Below are 23,011 nucleotides of genomic sequence, written 5' to 3' on the forward strand. Positions count from 1 at the left end.
GTTGTCCCCTTTGTAATAATCTATTCTCTGTGAAAATGTGCACAATATTTGCACAATATTTGCACAATATTTGCACAATATTTGCACTATATTTGCACTATATTAATTGCACCATATTTGCACTATATTGGCACAATATGTGGACTATATTTGCACTATATTTGCACAATATTGTACACACTGCCGTTGATACAATGTGTGCGTACTGTATGATATTTTCTATGTAATTTTGATTGGTAAAGTACTATATAACTTATAATAATAATATTGAATGAAAATAAGTTCGATGTGTAGTTATAAAGCTGATTGGTGAATAGCAGTCATGTGATACCGATTAATATTTGAATGCCTTGATGATTTTCTAGTTTCTGAAATTAACCTGTGTTTTCATTCGTTTAAGATTTATTTTCTAAACGAGACTATATTTCCCGGAAAAATGTGCTAGCTCGATACTTAAAACACATTCTTAGGCGATCAATGAAATTTTGAGTATAACTTAAACTTAAATAATAATATGCTAACTATATCAAAAATGTAAACTATAACGTGTAAACTATTTATTGATAGGGCATAGCGATGATCACTGGACTCGATTAAAACGTTGGAACCTTTCTTGTCTCTCAATCCTACTACAGGTAATATTTTTTATCAATTTCTCAAAACTTTTCCGGTAAATTAACAACAGAAAATCTCGTTTCCCGTTTTGTCATATTCCCGAGAACAAATATTACTCTATACTGTCTTACTCATCGTCAAATTTCACATTCTCACGTGCTTTCTATCTTTTCGAGAAATGAGATTGATTTTTTGGGTTTCATTGGCTCACGTGGTATGCGATAATAACTCCAATCAAGTTCGTGTAGACTATAATCATAATACAGGACTACTCATGAAGTGTCAATTACAGTGTCAATTACAGAGATCCTATTCTTTTTAACTTGCATTTTTATTGTGAAAAGGAACACTTTATCTTAGACACACCATTCCATTACCACAGTAATACAGGTTATGTTGCATTACTAGATGTGTTTAAATATAACACTATTAAGAGTTTAGTGACTAATACTAACAGTTTAGTCACTTCATCATCTGGTGCTCTGAGCAGTTACCGAGAAACCATTACAGATTAGTAAGAACAGATACATTGTTGCAGCTCCATATCATGTTACCTGAAATACAAGAACACGTGACTTGGTCGTATAGTCACGTGACTTGGTCGTATAGTCACGTGACGTGATCTTATGTTACATATAATCCCTCTTGCAGCGCCCCTGTATTTCTCTTTGTACTTCTTCTCTCTTGTTGTATTTTCTTGAGGTAGAGACTAGAGAGTCATGTGTGTTGGCGCCCTGCCAAAACAACATCTATATCAATTATCCCAAAAAGTGTGTGGGTTCTTGTGTGTTTAATTTAATATACATATATATATAATACATATATAATATACATGTACTTTTGGACTGTTTTAGCTGCGACAGTGCAATTCCAGCCGACGCGAAGGTCGGGTAACACTAGTGTTTTCTTATAATTTGGAGTAGCTGTTGAAGGTCGGGTAACACTAGTGTTTTCTTATAATTTGGAGTAGCTGTTGAACGTCGGGTAAGACTAGGGTTTTCTTATAATTTGGAGTAGCTGTTGAAGGTCGGGTAACACTAGTGTTTTCTTATAATTTGGAGTAGCTGTTACTCAGGAACAATAAAACCCCCATTTACCGCGGAGTTTGGGAGAAAGGAAATTGCCGCGGGAAATCGGGGTTTGCGGTAAATCGGGGTTTTGATTGCTTACATAATGTTTTCATTCCTTCTTGTTGGCTGCTACTAAGGTACTTTCTTTCTTGTTGCTGATAAGAAACAGGAATACCGACACTCGTGGAATGCTTGCAGAGTTAGGTACCTTGGGCTTCTTATCGCAAAGTTTTAATAGTGTTAAAATTCCTTATGACTCATCAAGTTTCTGGCAAAATGTCAACTTAAGTCATTCTCAGTATTTCTCTTTTTCTCAGAATTTTTCTTTTTCGTTTCTTTGCGGACTCGTTAAACTTCTTAACAGACATTCGCTTGAAATGAGTGAGTGGTTCGGAGCTCGGACTGTTCTTTTTGAGTTGCGTAGTGTTTTAATTTGATTAATTTCATCGTTTTAAATGTCCAACGTTCCTCTTGGCTTTTCACTGGGTAAACAAAAAACGTAGATTAAACAAACAGAAGTGTTTCTTAAATTTTCTTAAATTTAAAAACAAAATAATGTCAACGTAAACATATCTTGTAATAATATGTGAACCTAAGATAACTTTGTCCCAAGAAAAAGTGAATTGTTCAGGAATTGCGAAGTTACCATGAAAAACGTTATAAATAGGTTAATAAAGGTAACACTACTTCTTGTTATAAATAAAAATCGGACATGAAAATTAAAATGAAAGTCACGCAAGGTTGCCCGACAGAGATGGCATTTCTAGATGGTAATGATGGTAATGACATGCCTATATTAGGGCATGTTCATATTATGCTCCATTCCCCTTACAACACAGCATATATTCGATCTCTCTCAGCTCTCTTTTCTAAGACGTCAAGCGTGTATGACGTCACGTCTCAACTCTCACGAGACATGACGTCACATGATATGACACGTTGCATGACGTCACGAGACTTGGTGAGTGCAGCTAGTGAATAACGTGACGTCATACAGGAGTGTGGGTGTCTGTGTGGGCGCGTGGCCCTGGTTACTGGTTAGAGACAGAGATCACTTACCGAACTGTAGTTTGTGTGTGTTGAGGTTCGTCTTGAAGTGGCTTATTTTACTGTTCTGTTTATAAGTTGTGGCATATATGCTATATATTTTGTTTGTTGTTTTCCAGTTTTTTATCCTGTCTTCTCACATGTTTAAACATTTTCTTTGTTTCGTTTGTTAAAATAATTTTATAAATGAATATTAAAACTTAACAAATTCTGACCTCACAACTCTGACTTGAACAACTTCACTGCAACTACTGGGATTGTTTAGGACTCACAGCATCAAGATGTCACTTTAAACTGCAACACTAGATTAAAGCGACCGGTCATGCATATAATTAATACATGCATCATTAATTATAACTCGTTGCCATACGACTCTACGCGATATCATGACGTTTAAAAAGACCGGTCAATCTTTCTAGACTCGTGATGATATAAACTATAGATTTCAGAGACTCGTGACTATAAACTGTGTTTCATTTGTTCATGTTCAAGGAAATCTTCCTTTTTAAAACGGATTCCGCAGAAATCTTCACAAACTCGTGACTTAATGGATCCATTCATTAAGCGTGTCTGTAGCTCCTTCAGTCCGTACATCTCGTTCTGATCTCGTTATATCGTATTACAGAGGCGTGACGTCACAACCATTATATACCGGCCTCTAGGCCTTTATAATAGGCCTTTATTTTGTGATCTGGTAGGAAGTTGTTATCTGGCTCGGTGTTCTGGAGAACGGGATCTGTACGTGGGGCAAAGTGTCAACCACAGAACCCTCTTTTTGATCCTTAAACTAATTACAACAACAGAATTTGTTTCACTTCTAGATAAAAAGCTCGGATATGCCATTTTTAAAGGATTTCCGAAGAAATCACCAGAATTTTACTGTGCACTTTGCTGACGTCACGTGGTGTGAAGTTACGTGGTGTGACGTCATACGGATTTACCGTGTCCTATCACGCTCTCTGATTCCTCTCTCTTTCTTCGTGCATCATCACCTGTCTCTCCTTGGTCGGCTAATATGGCGTAACATTTCAATAATCTTAGTTGCCTTTTTTCTTTAGAAACTCACCCCATTACATAGCATGATAATAATCCTGCATAATAACTCTCATGTCTCTCAAACAAATAGTGACACCTCATAATGTGAGCCATAACTCTCAGTCACTCTCCGTCACTCACTGCTTCCCGAGCTAGGTGACACGTGCCCTGACTTCGTCGTGTCTCTTGCTGTCACGTGACGTCACTTCGTGTCGCGTGATTTAGTCATGTCACGTGACGTCACTTCGTGTCACGTGACGTCACGTGATTTGGTCGTGTCTTTAGGTCTGTCAAAGCTCGCTTCTCTCCGTGTTGGTTGATCTCTTCTTTTGAGTGGCTCTTGGTTGGTTAACAGTTAATGACAGGTATCTTTATTCAGCATGTTTATTGGTCGTGGGTCTGAGTAGAAGTATTCTTCTCATAAAACTTGTAGCGAGGTTGTTGTCGCGTACTTTTAAATCTAGCAGACTTGGTTGATACAGTTGGTGGATACGTATGTTTATTAGTTATTTAGTTATCGAGTTATTAATTTATTTCATAATGTTTTTCAACCAGTCAATTAGTCAATTAGTCACTTTGTTAATTAGAACTGTTATTTAGTTTGTTGATTATACCGAGTAGACACTCCCAATGACATAATTGAACATGGGCATTTTCCGGCAAGGAGCTGATCCTATGATCTTCCTGGTTGTTGAAATGTAATTAAAATCCCTAAGTCAATTTGTTAAATTACAGCATATATTTCAGTCATATCTCAGTCATGACAGGATGTGTTGCGGTGATAATGTCACACACCCAAATACGGGGACACTGTACGCAACAATACCCTGCGACTCTGCACCCAGGGTCCCCGGTCCCTGAGTGCAGAGTCTCTGAGTGCAGTGTCTCTGAGTGCACCAGGGTCCCTGAGTGCAGTGTCTCTGAGTGCAGTGTCTCTGAGTGCAGTGTCTCTGAGTGCAGTGTCCCTGAGTGCAGTGTCTCTGAGTGCAGTGTCCCTGAGTGCAGTGTCTCTGAGTGCAGTGTCTCTGAGTGCAGTGTCTCTGAGTGCAGTGTCTCTGAGTGCAGTGTCTCTGAGTGCAGTGTCCCTGAGTGCAGTGTCTCTGAGTGCAGTGTCCCTGAGTGCAGTGTCTCTGAGTGCCAGGGTGCACCAGGGTCCCTGAGTGCAGTGTCTCTGAGTGCAGTGTCTCTGAGTGCAGTGTCTCTGAGTGCAGTGTCCCTGAGTGCAGTGTCTCTGAGTGCAGTGTCTCTGAGTGCAGAGTCTCTGAGTGCAGTGTCTCTGAGTGCACCAGGGTCCCTGAGTGCAGGGTCTCTGAGTCCCCATTACTTGACATAGCTGCATTTGTTCTGTGATCCGTCTCCCATCCTGTTCTTCGTCACACTGTGTAGTGTGTTTATCCCAACTTGGGCTAGCTTACTACTAACTTTGTATCTACGTTTTAGACAGCTCATATCACGGCTTCAGTAAGCTGAATTATTTGATAAATAGTTTGTTTTGTATTTTGTACATGTAGGCCATACTAATAAAAGCAAAATTTTCTATGGAATTGGAAAAGTTTTTCTTATTTCATATCAGTGTCTATCCTTTTTAAATTTTAAACGTATTTCTTTATCTGTATGTGACCGTAATAAATTGATGTCCTTAGTTTTTTAACTGGCTCTCTTATCTTGATCTAGCTGTTTAAATGTAATTACCCTGCCAAGAAGCCAATATGATACCAGGCTTAGAGAATAATAGAATTACGCGCTGACGTATTTGTATTATATTTTGTACCACGATGCTCTTTTTGCCACTTTAAGTTGCCACTATTTCTGTTAGTTCGCCTGTCAGCATTCCAGTGGCCTTCTCAAGAACTACAGTAAAATTACTATTTGTACTTCTGTCCGGCAGCACACTGTATCAGTGTGCTGCTGCCCGACTTGTTGACCTGTGAGCCAGTGTTCATTAGATATCAATCAATCAATGAAACACATTTGTTTTTGACAAGCGATAATTGTGAACCAATAAGCTTAACGATCTAATGTTACCGAGAAACTGTTACCGTGTGTCTCTCTCCCAGCAGAAGTTGACGCTCCAGTTTTAATGAATATTTCTCCATTTTCAATTAGCACGTTTCTGATATTCTGGACCCCATATTCTACTGTGGTTTATTAGATTAGTTTTCATTTACGTTTTCATGCAATTTTGTCGCCAAATATTTGATAAGGAAATTTGCTACGGTTCCTTCCGCAATTAAATGTTGAGTAATATTGAGCAACGTTGCTCGTCGTTCAGTAGTGTTGAGTAATGTTGAGCAATGTTAACCCTCAATACTCATTTTACGTTACACCTATAAGACTCAGGCTGTGAGTGATGATCTCTCCCTCCTTTTTATGTTTATAATGTACTATTACAACTGTTACCCACTATCTAGTGGCCACCAGCTCCTTCGTTTCCCTAATTACTTCACCCTTATTGGTGGAACAGCTGGTTTCTGAAAAGGGGTCCCAGTTGATCTTTGGTTAGTTACTGCGTGTGTGCTTGTGGTCTGTGTGCCGGCTCCCTACTTGTAGTATGGTTGTTAAGCTCATTTTAATAAGAGCAAGTATTGTAACTGTATGATTGTTAAGCTCATTTTATTAATTAAAACACGTGCTTCTATTAAGAGCAAGTCCCCCTCCCTCCATCATGATAGCATTCCCTTCACCGTATAATGAGTGACTACACGACACACGTGCGTCGTGCTCCTTTATCAATAGCACGTTATTATGCTTTCAGCGCTAAATTTGATCTTTTTCTTTTTGTTTTTAACCTGCACTCTTTGTCTGCCGCCCAGCGCAAAAGTGTAATTTACATCTCTCTGTACCCAGAAATATACCTGCTGTTAAAACTAATGTTAAAGACGGCCATTGAAACTGGAAGCTGCTGTTTAAATTTAATGAAGAAAGCTTCTGTAGAATATCCAGCACCTAATGTAACATTATGTAACATTATGTAACATAATGTAACATTATTAACAACCCCTGTCGGTTTTGGCACATGTTTCCTAATAGACATAATGTCATAATTACTAGGCCCGAACCACGTGACTTCTTTGCCGGCCTCTCATTGGTCAAAACAAATCACGTGTATTTTATCTCATTTCCTATTGGTGTAGCTAATGCGTGCAGTGAGCACGTGTCAAAACTGACGATCCCTCATTGGTTGATCCGGTTGAGTGACAGAAATGTGACTCTCTGATTGGCTGCCACTCAGACAAGCTGTGGCACGCTACCCGGAAATTTACAGTACACTTGTCTGAACTCTAACCTGAATATTGCATAGCATTTTGGGTGATATTCGCCTATTCGGGTAACTTAGTTACATGAATTAGGGCAGTTTGTTTAATGTTTACTGTTGTATAATCCGTGCCTAGGTTTTTTTCCCAAGTTAGTTCATCCAAAAATACTCAAAAGACTGAAAAAGCAGATTGTTAGATATGTTATTAATTTTATCTATTTTACTAGCAGAAAAATGATAGAACTAGTAACATCTTAACATTATAGACCGTTTCATATTGTTAAAAATGAAACTATCCAGAATGAATTTTATAACATTCCCATGTCAACTCAATCCTCAACTTGTCAAAACTCGTCCACCCAGCCCGACAGACTACGACAACAAACGCTACCACTATCAGTTATCACTACAATATTGTTATCTCTTATTGTTAAGTTGTTATTACAACCTAACAAGCTTTATCACGTGACACTTCTTGTTTGCTGAGCTCACACAAACCTCACAGTATCCCGCCAATATCATTCATTCCGGCTTCATTCCTAACATTCCTTTTGATCTTGCTCCACTGCACATGTTCATTCTTTGCTTACACTCCTCTGTCTTCGCACGTTTTCCAGTCCACTTTGTATGATCCGGCCACTTTGTCTGTCAGGGGCTGTGATCTGCTCCCTACTGAACAGTGTTAACTCGCTCGGCCTTATGAGATTTAAATATAAATTCATTTTTAACAATGTCCGTATCCTTAAATTCCCACAAATATCTTTGTGAAATGATTTTGTTAGTGTAGCGTTGTGATGGTAACCACGTTCAACCAAGCCAACCCACCACAGCTGAGATCATCACGATTAATAGATCATCTCCAGATTAACTATCTATAATCGATCACTCTATTTCAATAAGTGACAAGTCCTCGTTGGTCACGTGACGCTATGATTTGTTCGTCAGACGTTTACAGTGTTAACACCGTGCCGACTACTCTTCTCTCTCTCTCTTCTACAGCTCGATAAATTCTCCACATTCTTACCCGCAAATAAGTGTAGTGCAGCTTGAGTAATCCTCCACTTTTTTAGTGCCGCAACGTTGAATTTAAGCCCACTCCTAGTCCATTTAATATTTGAGAGTATGTACTGTGACTGAGACTATAATAGCTGAACTAGCTGTATTGCACTACTCCGGAATATCATTCTGGAATTTACTATTAGATCTCTAACAACCTCTCTTTGTAACCTACTAGAACATATCTTTTACTATCAGATCTCTAACCACCCCTCTTTGTTACTTACTATATCATATCTTTTACTATTAGATCTCTAACAACCTCTCTTTGTAACCTACTATATCATATCTTCTACTATTAGATCTCTAACCACCCCTCTTTGTTACCTACTATATCATATCTTTTACTATTAGATCTCTAACCACCCCTCTTTGTTACCTACTATATCATATCTTTTACTATTAGATCTCTAACCACCCCTCTTTGTTACCTACTATATCATATCTTTTACTATTAGATCTCTAACCACCCCTCTTTGTAACCTACTAGAACATATCTTTTACTATTAGATCTCTAACCACATCTCTTTGTTACCTACTAGATCATATAATCTTTTACTATTAGATCTCTAACCACCCCTCTTTGTAACCTAATATATCTTATCTTTTACTATCAGATCTCTAACCACCCCTCTTTGTAACTTACTATATCATATCTTTTACTATTAGATCTCTAACCACCTCTCTTTGTAACCTACTAGAACATATCTTTTACTATTAGATCTCTAACCACCCCTCTTTGTAACTTACTATATCATATCTTTTACTATTAGATCTCTAACCACCCCTCCTTGTTACCTACTAGAACATATCTTTTACTATTAGATCTCTAACCACCCCTCTTTGTTACCTACTATATCATATCTTTTACTATTAGATCTCTAACCACCCCTTTTTGTTACCTACTATATCATATCTTTTACTATTAGATCTCTAACCACCCCTTTTTGTTACCTACTATATCATATCTTTTGTGACTGCAGAACTGCAATTGTCAGGGAACTGATTGCCTCCTTTTGTTGGTGTAGTTGCCCAATTCCCGCTATCGTAGGTACCCCACTATCGCTACCTCTCTGACTGATCTATACATAGCTTGTAATCGCGGGTTTGATTGTCATTTCTTTAATCATTATATTCCTTTCTGCTGCCATATTTTGTGTGCTCTCTGATTGCTGAGAGTCAGTTTGGTTCTGTGATCTGAGTCAATATCATTCGTTTGAAGTTGAATCATATTGTGACCCACGTGACCAGTGACCAGTGACCAGTGACCAGTGACCAGTGACCAGTGACCAGTGACCAGTGACCAGTGACCAGTGACCAGTGACCAGTGACCAGTGACCAGTGACCAGTGACCAGTGACCAGTGACCAGTGACCAGTGACCAGTGAGTAATGACCAGTGACCAGTGCAGTGACCAGTGACCATGTACACTGCCAGATGATAAAATGGCCTCTAAAAATAACTTTAAACATTAAAAGATATCAGCATCTGTCACTGACTGTAACCCGGTAACAAAACCTCACTAACCAAGTAACCAACACTGGTACAAAGCATAAAATACCTTCCCAGTTATTGCTACAGGATACCATATTACCGATACCATCTGTTCATTGGCCAACCTCAGACAATAATTATCATAAACATTGTGTTTTGATAGGTAAATCTCAGACAATAATTATCATAAACATTGTGTTTCGTCTCTCTCTCTCTCTGTCTTTTAAAGTATCAGCACGTGATATTGATATCCACACGAGACCAAAATAGCCGCTAAACGATCATTCAACGTCAACCTCTACCCTAAAGTTTGCCATCTTCTTGAAACCTTTATGTCTTGCAGGCTCTCCTTTCTTCTTTAGATATTAAGAAGCGACATCTCGCGCGTGTGTGTGTGTATTAATCTCGACCAGTACCCACTAATCTCTCTTGTAATATAAATACAATGTAGATCCTCTCTCGGTAATATAATACCGCACAACAACAATACATCACAACAACAATACATCACAACAACAATACATCACAACAACAATACCGCACAGTACTTTACACAGTACTTTATAATATATCCGGTACTCTCCACCGTAGTTATGGTAGCTAATTTAGGGTTTAGTGTCATTTAGCATCACTTTGCCCGCTCGACATGCTCACCGTTTACATTTCATACTAGATAGTTTTATAACAGCACCAGCCTTTTTGCTTTTGCTCATATCACGACATGGCGTGCTCCTATTTGCTCATATCACGACATGGCGTGCTCCTATTTGCTCATATCACGACATGGCGTGCTCCTATTTGCTGTGGGATTGAATTGAAACGTGCCCCCGCAACTTTGATGATCTCTAAAACAAGACTTATTTGTAATGAAGTGTTCACTTGCTCCTTGCTAAACTTTACACTTTTTGTGAGCGTTACTCGTTGTGTTATCATACGTAATCGCGGGATGTTCTAGAAGTTTTAAAACTCCTGTACAGCTGTTAACACTGTTCGTGTAATGGGTGATGTAATACGTAAACTTAATGTGGGGAGGTGACGCATATTTACTTTAACAGTAGAGTGCAGAGCGTTATATACGCTGTTTCGTGCTCTGTCGCGTGTGACCGGTGCCCACTACTTGCTCTTGTAATTTTATCCCAACTTAAAACATTAATTAAAGTTTTAGCTAATTTAAGGAGTTGTCTGCTGTAATAATAGTCCTAAAATACTAGCTTTGTCGGCCGTCGTCTGTGAGCGGGTGTGTGTGTGTGCTACAGTTATAGCTGGATATAGCCATATTTGGTGATATTTAGCATCGCTACTATACGTGACTCTCGTTACTTGTTTATCGATATTTGTTTCTCTTTGGAGATCGCTCTTATTTGTTGTCTTGCTCCGATACTCACAGAGTTCACTTGCTCCTTCATACTTTCATAAACTTTATGATACTGACATTAAACACGCAGCTGTCACGTGATCAAGATGTAATGGTCTCGTAGTTGTAGTGCACTGGAGAAAGTGTACAAACGTCTTTATTCTTAAGGTTTCTCACCAAGAATAGCGTCTTTATTTGACGAGAGTTTCAAATCTTATCATCTTGAAGTATTTCATTTTAAACAAAGTATATTCTCTTTTGATTGGTAGCCAGACAACATAGCATTTTGGGTATAATGGAGGTTTGTATGTTGCGCCAACTTTACCTGTCAGGCTCCAAATTGTGATCTTCTCGTCCCTTTTCTAGTCTGCATATTATATCTAAGCATATCCCCCAGATATAGGAGGGAGGGAGGGAGGGAGGGAGGGAGGGAGGGAGGGAGGGAGGGAGGGAGGGAGGGAGGGAGGGAGGGAGGGAGGGAGGGAGGGAGGGAGGGAGGGAGGGAGGGAGGGAGGGAGGGAGGGAGGGAGGGAGGGAGGGAGGGAGGGAGGGAGGGAGGGAGGGAGGGAGGGAGGGAGGGAGGGAGGGGGGGGGAGGGAGGGAGAGAGGGAGGGAGGGGGGGGAGGGAGGGAGAGAGAGAGAGAGAGAGAGAGAGAGAGAGAGAGAGAGAGAGAGAGAGAGAGAGAGAGAGAGAGATCCCCCAGATAATCTACCAGCCAGCACTTAGTGATATATTATGTTAGGGGTGACGGCCATTATAATTGTCCTCATATAGCCTAGAGTAGATAATGTAGAGAGTAGATGATGCATAATGTATACAGTGAATTGTGGTAATTATATTCACATAAATGTAGCATATAATATTATTATGGCGATGAACCAATTTCCCAACTTTACGTGTGGTTATTGGTTATCACAAACAACAAACATCCAACTAGAATATCTCAATCCTTTCCTTTACGTCTTCCCAGTTGCTACGTACCAAACAGTAATTACCTGGTTTCTGATTATAAGATTACAGTACAGATCTAACAAATAGACTGAGACATTATATTTTTGTATATATATTAGAGACCACACCCATTATGATAGATCACGTTTAGGGTGAAGCCATGCAACGGCGACAAAGTACTAGATATACGCTATATAAATTATAATCTACTATAATATATATTATAGTAGATATAATACTATAATGTGTCCTGTAATACTTAATAAATGCCACGTTGTCATCTAACTGTGAGTGATCTGTATAAGTTGTACTGCCATCTCTCTTATTTGCTGTGTGTATCACTATTGACATCTCTTAATACGTGTCTTGTTTGCTGTGTGTATCAATATTGACAGTTTTCGTTCTCTTTTTTCTTTTTTTGTCATCTTTGGTACATTTCAAATGTCCTCTTTTTGTTTTATTCGTGTTTTATGTTTTTCCCTGTGTATTGTGCAACCACTATTGTTCTCCTTTTGAATTGTGTAAGTTCCTCCTTGACCGAGGCATAAGATACAGGACAGTTCTCTTCTGTTTTTTCTTGCATCCGTATGAATTGTCTTAAAATTAATGTAATACCAATGAGCTAATGCACTGTCAATTACTAATAATTACTAATTACTTTTCTCTAGATATGTTGCTATATAGTATAGTATAGTTGCTCCTGAAATATTATCAAAAACCCGACCGGCGACCACGTACTGCAGTCTGTCTGCAGCATTGCTAAATGATGCTAATCGTCTGTATTTTCTCACTAATCGTCTGTATTTTCTCATCTTATTAATAACCAGAGTGTAGCTCGACTGTGTTAAACCTCATGCGACGCAAATAAACACGACACATGAGGCCGAGGCCTGCTTCTACCCTCCTGTATATTCGCTATAAATTTACTTCAACAGGTGCCAGTGGTTTAAATAGTTTAGTAGTTTCATTTCATGTTATAGTTCTGTAGCTTCTATGCTCAAGACATGTTTTTAGTCTCAGTTAGTATGAAACACATAAAAATGCCATCTCATTTCACATAACTAATTGCACGTAACTTGAAACTAGATAAAGTTTATGAAGGAGCACGTGATATTCACTGACATCTAATTCAGTGTCATGTGAAGCTAGATCACTAGATAACTTGATTAATTAATCTTTTTATCAGTGACGTTATTCCATCTTTACATGTCCCCTTCTCGTCGTATTTGTAAGGAGGGACAATCTGTTGTGATTTCGTACCATTGAGTTGTGATTTCCATGCCACTTCAGGCTATGCTATGTCTAACAATTTATTTTCCTAGAGGCTAGAATTTAAGATCATTGTGACTTGTTAGTACCCAGAAGTAGTCCCCTACTTAGCCTCATTCCTGTAATTCATGGTTGCCAGGTGCTACACTGGTAATATAACACATCTTGATATATTTCACTACTTCAGTAATGCTCCTTCATAAACTTTATCTACTTCAGTTCACATCACAGCGCGTGATTCTACCAATTTGTCTCGCTCTTTGCTCAGTGACGTAGAGATAGTAGCTACACGGTACTATCTTTATAGTTAATGTAATTAATGTTACTATATAGCCTTTTAATTACTCTAATAAGAGTCATTAGATGGTAATTATAGTACGGAGTTGTGGCGAGTCTCGTTTAATAGGTGTGTGGGGTTTGTTGGTTATTCTTAAATTTAAGATTTAAGGGTTTCGTTATCGGATTCACGCTGTTTTTTAGTATTATGTCAAGCATTTAATAGCTCCAAACTCCATGTCATTGTACAATACAACCGTCCTGATTTTCCAACTGTCTGTTTCTTATAATACCCATGAAAATTCAGTTTTGCTTATAGAGCTGAGGTATTAGACCTTGTTCGATAGGGCTTGTCGACAGGGCTGCAATACCATTCAGATGCATAGGCAACTTTTGGGTGCGGCTAATTCTTGCAAATTAGTTTATATAGGTAGTCGCCTCGAATGAAGTTGACAAAATGACCTTGATACTGTAATTGTATTGTGCTGAATATATGTTGTGGCGACACGTACACCGGCGCCAACTTTATTTCTGAACACTTTTACATCTGTCAACTTGTTAGGAGAGAAGTGGAGTGAATTAACGAGATACCAATTTACTGTTATTGGGGCCCACCTTGTGTTTCACCTGCTTCAACTTTAGTAGTAACCATTAGTAACCATTAGTAACCATTAGTAACCATTTGTAACCATTAGTAACCAATAGTAACCATTCGTAATCATTAGTAAACCAATTAGCAAATTAAACCATCTCCCCCTCCCTTTGTGGTCCCTGATTACCTTACGTCGCTCAGCAGCCGTTTAATAAAATAGGAGTAATGAGTATAAGCCACATTGCCACATGCAGTGTAGTGTGCCTGTGTGCTAGTTGAAATTTACCTGCACGTTAACCACAGTGATTAGGTTATTCGTAACATTCCATCCTGTTCCTACACCGCTAAATTATGTAATTCATGTTACAATGATGATAAAATAGCGCCGTTACCTACGTTTAATGTAGCGCCGTTAAGTGTCCACTAGGCACTAAGTCTAAATTATAATTGTCAGTGTTTAACATCAGCTCTCAGTCTGGTTATGTCTGGTAATCCCCGCATTTAGCGGCCTCCCCGCATTTAGCGGCCTCCCTCCTCTTAGTGTCACTTCTCAAGATATATAGCTCAATTTCTCAATCTCTAACATCTTTTCTTGCCTTCCAGTGTCAGATAACAGCAGGTATTAAGTCCAATACCAATACCATTAGTTTGTTAACATCTGAGGTCTGATTTATTTACCACTGTAACTAGTCTCCTTGTTATGCTTTATCGCTTTTAGGTATTTACGAAATATGGCCCCCTAAATACTCCCCACAGCTGTTCCGGATTGGTCAACTGTAGGTGGTATGTAGGTGGTATGTGGGTGGTATGTGGGTATGTAGGTAGTACGTGGGTCGCTGTACTGTGTCCAGTACGTCAGCAATACAAATACAGCAATAAAATACAAATACCTGATGATAGATATAGATTCTTGCTATCCGTGTTCGATCCTTTCATTATTATATAGTTCTGAGATGAGATGCGTGTCCTCCATCACATACAAGTTGTTTGCAGACTTTATTGCTTTTAATCGTCTTTGTCTAAGTACTTTTACTACTTATATCAACCACTATAAATTATATTATCATCTATTTTCTATATTACTTACCACCTTTATAAAATTAGCAAGTTCTATATTATAGGTAACATACCATGATATAATAAGCAACCACCAAGCAACCACCACTACAATACAATTAGCAAGTATTTCTACTGGATTGCTGTCTTTGTTCCACCACGCCCATCTTCATACGTTGCGTAGCTGTTTGGTGCTCTTTGTTTTTACAATCTCATAAAACCTGGTAAATAAGTTGCACAACCTGGTAAATAAGTTGCACAACTCAGCCACCAACTTTATTAGAACCTGGTAAATAAGTTGCACAACTCAGCCACCAACTTTATTAGAACCTGGTAAATAAGTTGCACAACTCAGCCACCAACTTTATTCGTGACCACTTTCATTTCTGTCAACTTTTATTCGGTAACTTACGAGCAATGACATAATGAATAATGAACTAGCAAATATCTAAATGCCGTATTACATAAAATGAAAGCGATTCTGCTGAATAACTCTCTTTTGTTGTACCACACCCAACTTCATGATGTAAATCGCATTGTTTGTGGTAAAAAGTGTAAGCGTTATTTATTTTTTATTATCTATAAGCCACACAGCATTGTGTTGTATTCGGTATATAGGTATATAGTTGGTGAGCTTTTGTTCTCGAGTCAGCAGTTCTAGTTCGTCCGTGCGGCTCTGGGTATTGTATTGAGTAAACACCGGCCATTGTGGCCATTATTGGGCAAAAACCGGCCATTGTGGTTTAAAATCCGGTTAAACAGAATCTTTATCCTTCTTTATCTCATCTTTTGTAATAAAATCATTGTATCAACTGCTTATATTATCTACTGTTTAATGTTTACTGTCGAACCAGTATTGAAACTACCGAACAAAGATTGCTTTCAGTTTCACTTTAGCTGAGATACTTTACTTACATATATATACTGGGAATTTGATTACTTTCAATAGTTCGATGTAACATTTGTCTCTAGATAAGAACACTGTACATGACCTGTAGTATATTAATACACGAGACTTCTGTCATCATCTCTCCCTCCCTCTGTCTCTCTCCCTGTCTCTCTCTCTCTAGCTCTCGTGTAGCTGACAGTTGTGGGTGTTGAAATTATTTGAGTGCTGAAACGTTGACTTTATTTTATGTGTTGACATGGGTTTACACTGCTGATTTGTAAGTTAGTTAATGATAAGACGCGCTTTTAACTACTGCGCGTGTACTGATGTGGTGAGATCATTTGCCATGCTGCTTTTATGTTTGGTTGCTTTTTATTTAGTAATATTTTCATTTGATTAAGTTTTATTTTCCTTTATTTTCCTTGAACATTTCCGTTATCAGGGTTCTTATATTTCCGCCCGGAAAATATATTCTATTCTTCGTGACTACTTAGGTATCCTGCTCGCGTTTGAAACAATTGATCTTTTTAGTAATATAGTCGTGTTTCCCAGCATTGTGACAAATATGGTGACAACTAGAATGACATAATCGATTTAAAACCCTGAATTGGTTTGACTTTCTCTTACCGATCTATACCGTTCCTTCCAGCCAACTCATCTATATTATTTGTTAGCTAGCTATAGTCTTAACCTATTATGGTCTCGTTGGGAATCGGAACCCTGCCAAAATTAATTTTAGTAGAAATTGTGACGGATTTCGCCATCTCCAATTCCCAGAACAGACCACTGCTACATTATATCATGAATATATTTTGGATATAACGCCAAACATGATATTTCCTTGTGTTTCAAAGCATTTAAATTTTATGAAAAATTCAAATTGTTTAACTTATATTCATCTTTATTCAAGAATTCCGCTACAACATTTCCACGCATAAACAGCTGCTTCTCCGATATTCTATTCTGTTCGGTAATCCATAAAACTGAAGGATAAAGAGCATGTGACCCTATCGGACCCAAGAATAACAGTTTCGTAGCGTTAGTTTCTAGTTTCCTTTTGTAGCTCAGTTAGCCCCCGACATAGTTTGGAAACATTCCTTTAGTACGTGGTATAAGTGGTACTGTTTTCTCCGAAAATTCCTGGAAATGGACATTAGATAACATGCATTATACCAGCTAAATCCCGTGACGACCACATAATGTGATAACTTCTTAATCGTATAAATCATATCATTACCATAGTGAACTGTTGTCAGTAATGTGATAAACATTTTGCCGCTATTACGAGCAATCTATTAGTACTGTAAATACAGACGGGATAATTACTGTTGGTTTTGTTTTTACTTTGTGACGAGAGGACATGTTGAATGTTGTGATCACGTCCATAATTTTTATTTTTAAATTGAAGCAATGACCAAACAACTCGATATCAAAACGTTACAGCCTCATCTTGCCTCATCTATAATAGTTACACGTGACACGTCATTTCACGACAGTGGTCAGAAATGTTCAGTGTGAACTGCCTACCCACATGACAGCAGTTCCACGTCTAATAACATTCCACCTCCAGCTGCACGTGCAACCCCACCAGCTGCACGTGCAACCCTCTTCCAACCACCTCGGTTATAAAACTACACGTGGGGCGCTTTAAAAGTTAATTAAGTTTTTCCTGTTTCGTTACAGAGTTTTACGGTATGCCAGTTAATTTCAATGTTTCAGTACTGTTTTCCTTTTAGCTTTTGGTTGATTTTTGGGAAATCATGACTTATATGGATCTTTGCATTTGGTTAATGGTTTAAGTGCAATTTACCTATTATTCTCAAAACCAATATTCGTAATGAAATGCGATTCATTTCCTGTGGCCTGCCTTCACATCATTATACAATTTATACATTCATTATAGTGCATCACATATTTATATTACTATATACTATATATATTATGCCTACATATTACTATAACCTACAGCTGTATAACCTGTGTAACCTACCTCATTACTTACGCTATTCGGAAGTGCAGCGTATATAGTTGCTTTTCTCATTTCTATGTTTAACTGAATTATACCTTAATTTCGTTACATCCTCACAAACTGTTAAATACCCTGCACTTTTGTGTTGAAATGGCACCTTTTGTAGCTCACGGTCACATATACTTTATATATATGCGTTATTCATGTCGGTTACATAATTCAGCAAATTAAGGTCACTATGTGCATATATGAATTATGTAAAATAATTTATTCATTAAAATTCACCGTGGGATAAACGTGAATGGTTAGTGAGCGCTTTTAGTCAGCACAATTAATACTTGTGTAGTTATTCAGCTTACTATATATAGTATATAATATTCAGCTGAATTTATCGTCATTGTGAACACATTGTCTGCTGCTGCTAATTCTGATCTGACTTTGATCATTGTGATCTTTTACATTTCCAAGTGTCACACACTAATTTCTCATGATTTTGTAGAATGGATTGTAATAATTCAAACGTCTGCTGTTGTTGAGTCACACAGAGAGATAGAGAGAGAGAGAGAGATAGAGAGAGAGAGAGAGAGAGAGAGAGAGAGAGACACTCTTCTGTCGTTAGTCTTCACTCTTTTCAACCTCGTCCGTGGCATTTCGTTCTTTTGCACAGTTTCTTCTACAGTCCTTACATTCGACAGCTTGTGAGGCTCCTTACTCCTTACTTTAGATTAATAATATTAGGGATGATTATTACGCGGCAGCCATTGTAAAGTAATTTGTCAGTCTCATTAAACCCATTTAACCTAATTGATATAATGATCATTATGCCATGCATATTTAGTATGCACGCAACATAATGCAAATCTCATCGAAGCTACGGATTTAAGTTTGATTGCAGTATTGGAGAGAAATTTCGTCGTCATTTTGAGCTCTTGCCAAGGTTTCATCACATGAGAAATATGTAATATTTTATTTTTCCATCAGAAAGTATATTTTGTCGGCTCTGCTGTTGTCGCTTTTTTAATTTGTTTGCTTTATTTGTGGTAGTTTGCTTACTGATTATATCATTCCTTGCCGTTTTCTTGAAAATCTGACTGTAGAATATTTAGCTATTCGCGCGCAGTCTTGCAAAAAATATAAATCTATTAATTCCGTAGAATAATGAAAATATTTGCTGTTACTAAGATTATTTTTTATTATCATTACTAAAATAATACGATTCTGATTGTCCAGGAATCGTGTACGTGTTCTAACCCCTCCCTCTAACGTGACGTCACACCACGTGGTATGACGTCACGTTACATGGAGTATTATGAGTACAGTGAACTCCGTGTTTTAACCCCTCCCTCTCTTCTCAGGTCATGCGGTTATGTCATGATCTCAGCAAGAAGAATGACGAGAAACTAGCAGGCCGAGGCGGAGTAAAACTGATGAACCGACAAAAGATATGGGAGTCATGGGAGAGGTTCGCTACGTCCGTTCGGGATGTGGCGGAGGCGGAATGGAGCCTGAAAAAGGGCGAGCTGTTCAAATATGTGGGCAGAATGCCCGGGACTATCTACATCGGGGATTACCCGCTGAAAACAGCGTTAATATCCTGCATCCCCGCCACATTGTTCATGGCATTCTTCCAGTTCTTCTCGTTTTGGCAGATGCTTTTCAACCGGACCCATGCTGAACCCTTTACCCATCTGCCAGCTATAGAATACTTTCTGTTCGGGTGTCTGCCCCATCAAATAGTGTCCCGCTGGACTCACCCAGTATTGGACGTGTTGGCTGCGTTTCCCTACCTTGCTCATTTCATATTACCCTTCGGTTACCCAGTGTACTGTTACTACCACAGAGCTAAACTCGGTAACACTATAGAGCCGGCAATGCGCGCCTTTTGGCTGGGAGGTCAGGTAGCGTTCCTAGCAGTGCTCTTCCAGTTCACTTTCCCCTGCTCGCCCCCCTGGTTTAACGAGTCCGCAGTGTACGATGCAGACGGTCACCTTATCAGCTACGCGTTCAATGAAGCAGGGTTCCAGCGGATAGACGCAATGATCAAACAGCCCTTGTTTCGGGAGATCTACTCCAACGCTCCCGTTACACACGGTTCTTTTCCCTCCCTTCACGCCGCCTTCCCGACAATCATATTCCTGAACGGCTCGTGGGTTGCCCACGGAGGCTGGAAGTTTGGGCTGTGTCATGTCCTGTTAATATCGTGGGCGGCTTTGTACTCACATCATCACTATTTGATCGATATATTAGGAGGATACGCCCTGTCCTTCTTTTTGTATACGTTTTATCACAAGGTTTGGAATCCTTTCGCTAAACCTAAGTACTCGCCATTATCCCGAGAAGAGAATACTGTTTGAATGAATGTGTCACGTGGTTTGACTTAGTATCACGTGGTTTGGCTTAGTATCACGTAGTTTGGCTTAGTGTCACGTGGTTTGGCTTAGTGTCACGTGGTTTGACTTAGTGTCACGTGATTACGTGTGAACTGTGATTGGACCTCAGAAACTCTGTTTTGTGTGTGTTTTGGGAAGTGTTTTTAACGAATGTGTACCTATTGTCGAGTTTTCGGACTGAACTTTTAGAATTGGATCTTTTTAATCGCTCGATCAGGATCGAGGTAAATGATTTCCGAGTTTTGCTTTTCTTGATTCGACGTAACGTCAAACCACGTGGTATGACGTCACGTTTCATGGAGTATTATGACTACAGTGAGCTCTTTAATCTGTCCAATCAACGGTCTAGCTTCAAATTGAAGTTTTTAGCTCAGCGTTTTAACTAATTATCTTCCAATTAATTAAGTACCATGATTGAGAGTATTGATATCGTTCAGACACTTTCTTATTCCATTATATTATGATGATGATGATGATGATGACACTCGATTAAATACGTACAATACACATGATGGGTTTGGTTATAATGTAATTAGTCCTCAGTTTTGTAGTAATTCCCTGTTGATTCCCCTTGATCTGCATTAATTTTTCTCTCCTTAACTGTACAGTTTTTTTCCCATAATTCTCCAGTTATTATACCCTATTATAATTTAATTAGCAGATTAGCCTGCGTTGTTTCTTTAGTTACTTAAATTATTGAACGTAGTTCTAGAAATTCCCCGCTCTGTTAAATACCCTCAGAAACCATAATATAACGCGTGTACTTAACCCCGGATATCCCAAATATCCCGGATATCCCAAATATCCCTGATATCACCGTGGACATTATCCCGTATTTCTACCATCTTACTAATTACACTGCAAAATAAGCCTGCTGTAAACCTACTTCTTGTTAGATAGTTGTGTTAAAACATTCCACACTTGATCTTGTGCATGCGTTTAACATGCTGACACCTGTACGCGCCGTAGTCATGGCGCTACGTGCGTTAAAGCGCTGTATCGTGTAAACGCTGCATACTTATCATTTTTAAGGTATGTTTAATAAGTTAATACATTATTTACACGATTGGCAACATTTTGATAGTATATTATTATCTCAGTACTACAGGGCTACGGTAACCGAAGGTCGTTACTGCCTCCACACGTGGTATGACGTCACACCACGTGGTATGACGTCACACCACGAGGTTACGGTAACCGAAGGACGTTACTGATCATATGTAGGCAGTGTAACTTCCGCTCTATCCTCTAAAGTAATAGTTTAAATATATACCATGCGATTCTTTAGAAAATTCTTAAACATATTTAAATTGGGCAGTTTTATTTGTTAACCCGGGCACTGCCTCCACACGGAAGTAACACCTTCAACAGTAATAATATAATACGAATGATGGTAGTCGTAATGAACAATTAATAACTAATGTAAGAATGTTCATCGTGTTTTATCATCGTGTTTTCCCACACGGTGAAAATAAAACAAATTATGGACGAAAATGATTTCATATTATGATTGTTTTTTGTAGCAAACGGCTATAATTTAAGATGCTTGATAAAATGTAATATTTGATTGAATGATGAGATTTAATATTGATTTATAAGAATGGTTGGTACAGCAAAAAACAAATTATCAGATCTGAATTGTGCATGGCTGCTATGAGTTGGCACGTGGGCCTGACATTTACCACGTGGTTTTGGCACGTGGGCCTGACATTGACCACGTGGTTTTAACACGTGTCTATTAATGTGGCCCTCTTACATGTGTGTTATTCACGTTTACTTTAATATTGATTAAATTATCAACACACAGCTAGGATTTTACCTCACGGATGTGCTGAGGGTTCAATTGGTAGCCAAGTCTTTTTAAATGTGGCACGCCGCCAATAACCATATATAGACTTATTGGTATGGTGGTCAGAGTCACTTGGTTACTAGAAAGTTGATTCATGAGATATAATTTCAATAGGCTGATGAGTGATAATTTTGACGTGTGCGATAATGATCAAATTATACATTATCATTGATATATCTATTAATTGTTTCTGACTATCTAAAAAGTTGAAAGAATGTAAATTTTGGCGGGATGAAAGTGAATGATGGTTTAATTTTCATTGAAGAATAATTGTTATCGATTTTTATCAATTTGAAGGGTCAATACACCTGATTTAGAAATTTGACTATGTGGGGAGAGGCAATGCACGTCCAATCACGTGACAGCAAACATTTAATCGGTTTGACTGTCGTGTGGGTCAAATGTTCATCGTCTTCTCGCAGCTAGCAAGTCCTCAAGTATGTTATTATGTTTTGGGGGCAGAGGCATTGTAAATAAATAGTTTTTAAATGAAAAGTTAAGTTATGAATTTACACAGAGATTCTTTTTAGGTTTCTCAGAGAATTTACACATGATTCTACAGTAAATTACCAACACAGTTGTAAAAAGATTTTAATCGATTTTGACATTCAATTTTTCCGGGAAGATGAGATTCTATCATAATACGTATGTTTTTCTAAAATGCTATTATTCATTAATTCAACCCTAATATATACATCTAATTTTCGTACTCTAACAAACGCGTTTTATTGAAACTGTTCTTTACTGATTAATATTGGAAATCTCAAATAGATGAACCGACAAAACATGATAACTCATAAGATTACTGGTTATAGAAATATTCTAAATAACAAACTATTGATC

The 23,011-nt window shown here is 38.3% G+C and overlaps 1 protein-coding gene across 1 annotated transcript; it reads left to right on the forward strand.

Annotated features, from left to right (window-relative positions):
* The first annotated feature begins 571 nt into the window (after positions 1-571).
* On the forward strand, positions 572-22,902 carry LOC134821845 (uncharacterized). Its single transcript, XM_063832658.1, has 2 exons — positions 572-635; positions 19,285-22,902. The coding sequence occupies exon 2, from the start codon at positions 19,288-19,290 to the stop codon at positions 20,281-20,283; it is 996 nt and encodes a 331-aa protein (XP_063688728.1). The 5' UTR covers positions 572-635; positions 19,285-19,287; the 3' UTR covers positions 20,284-22,902.
* The last annotated feature ends 109 nt before the right edge of the window (positions 22,903-23,011 follow it).

Source organism: Bolinopsis microptera, chromosome 10 (assembly GCF_026151205.1).
Source record: "Bolinopsis microptera isolate Bmic1 chromosome 10, MBARI_Bmic_1.0, whole genome shotgun sequence".
Taxonomy (NCBI): domain Eukaryota; kingdom Metazoa; phylum Ctenophora; class Tentaculata; order Lobata; family Bolinopsidae; genus Bolinopsis; species Bolinopsis microptera.

Bases quoted from the DNA above. Each gene is read 5' to 3' on its own strand.
- LOC134821845 (XM_063832658.1), top strand. From the start codon at position 19,288: ATGCGGTTATGTCATGATCTCAGCAAGAAGAATGACGAGAAACTAGCA.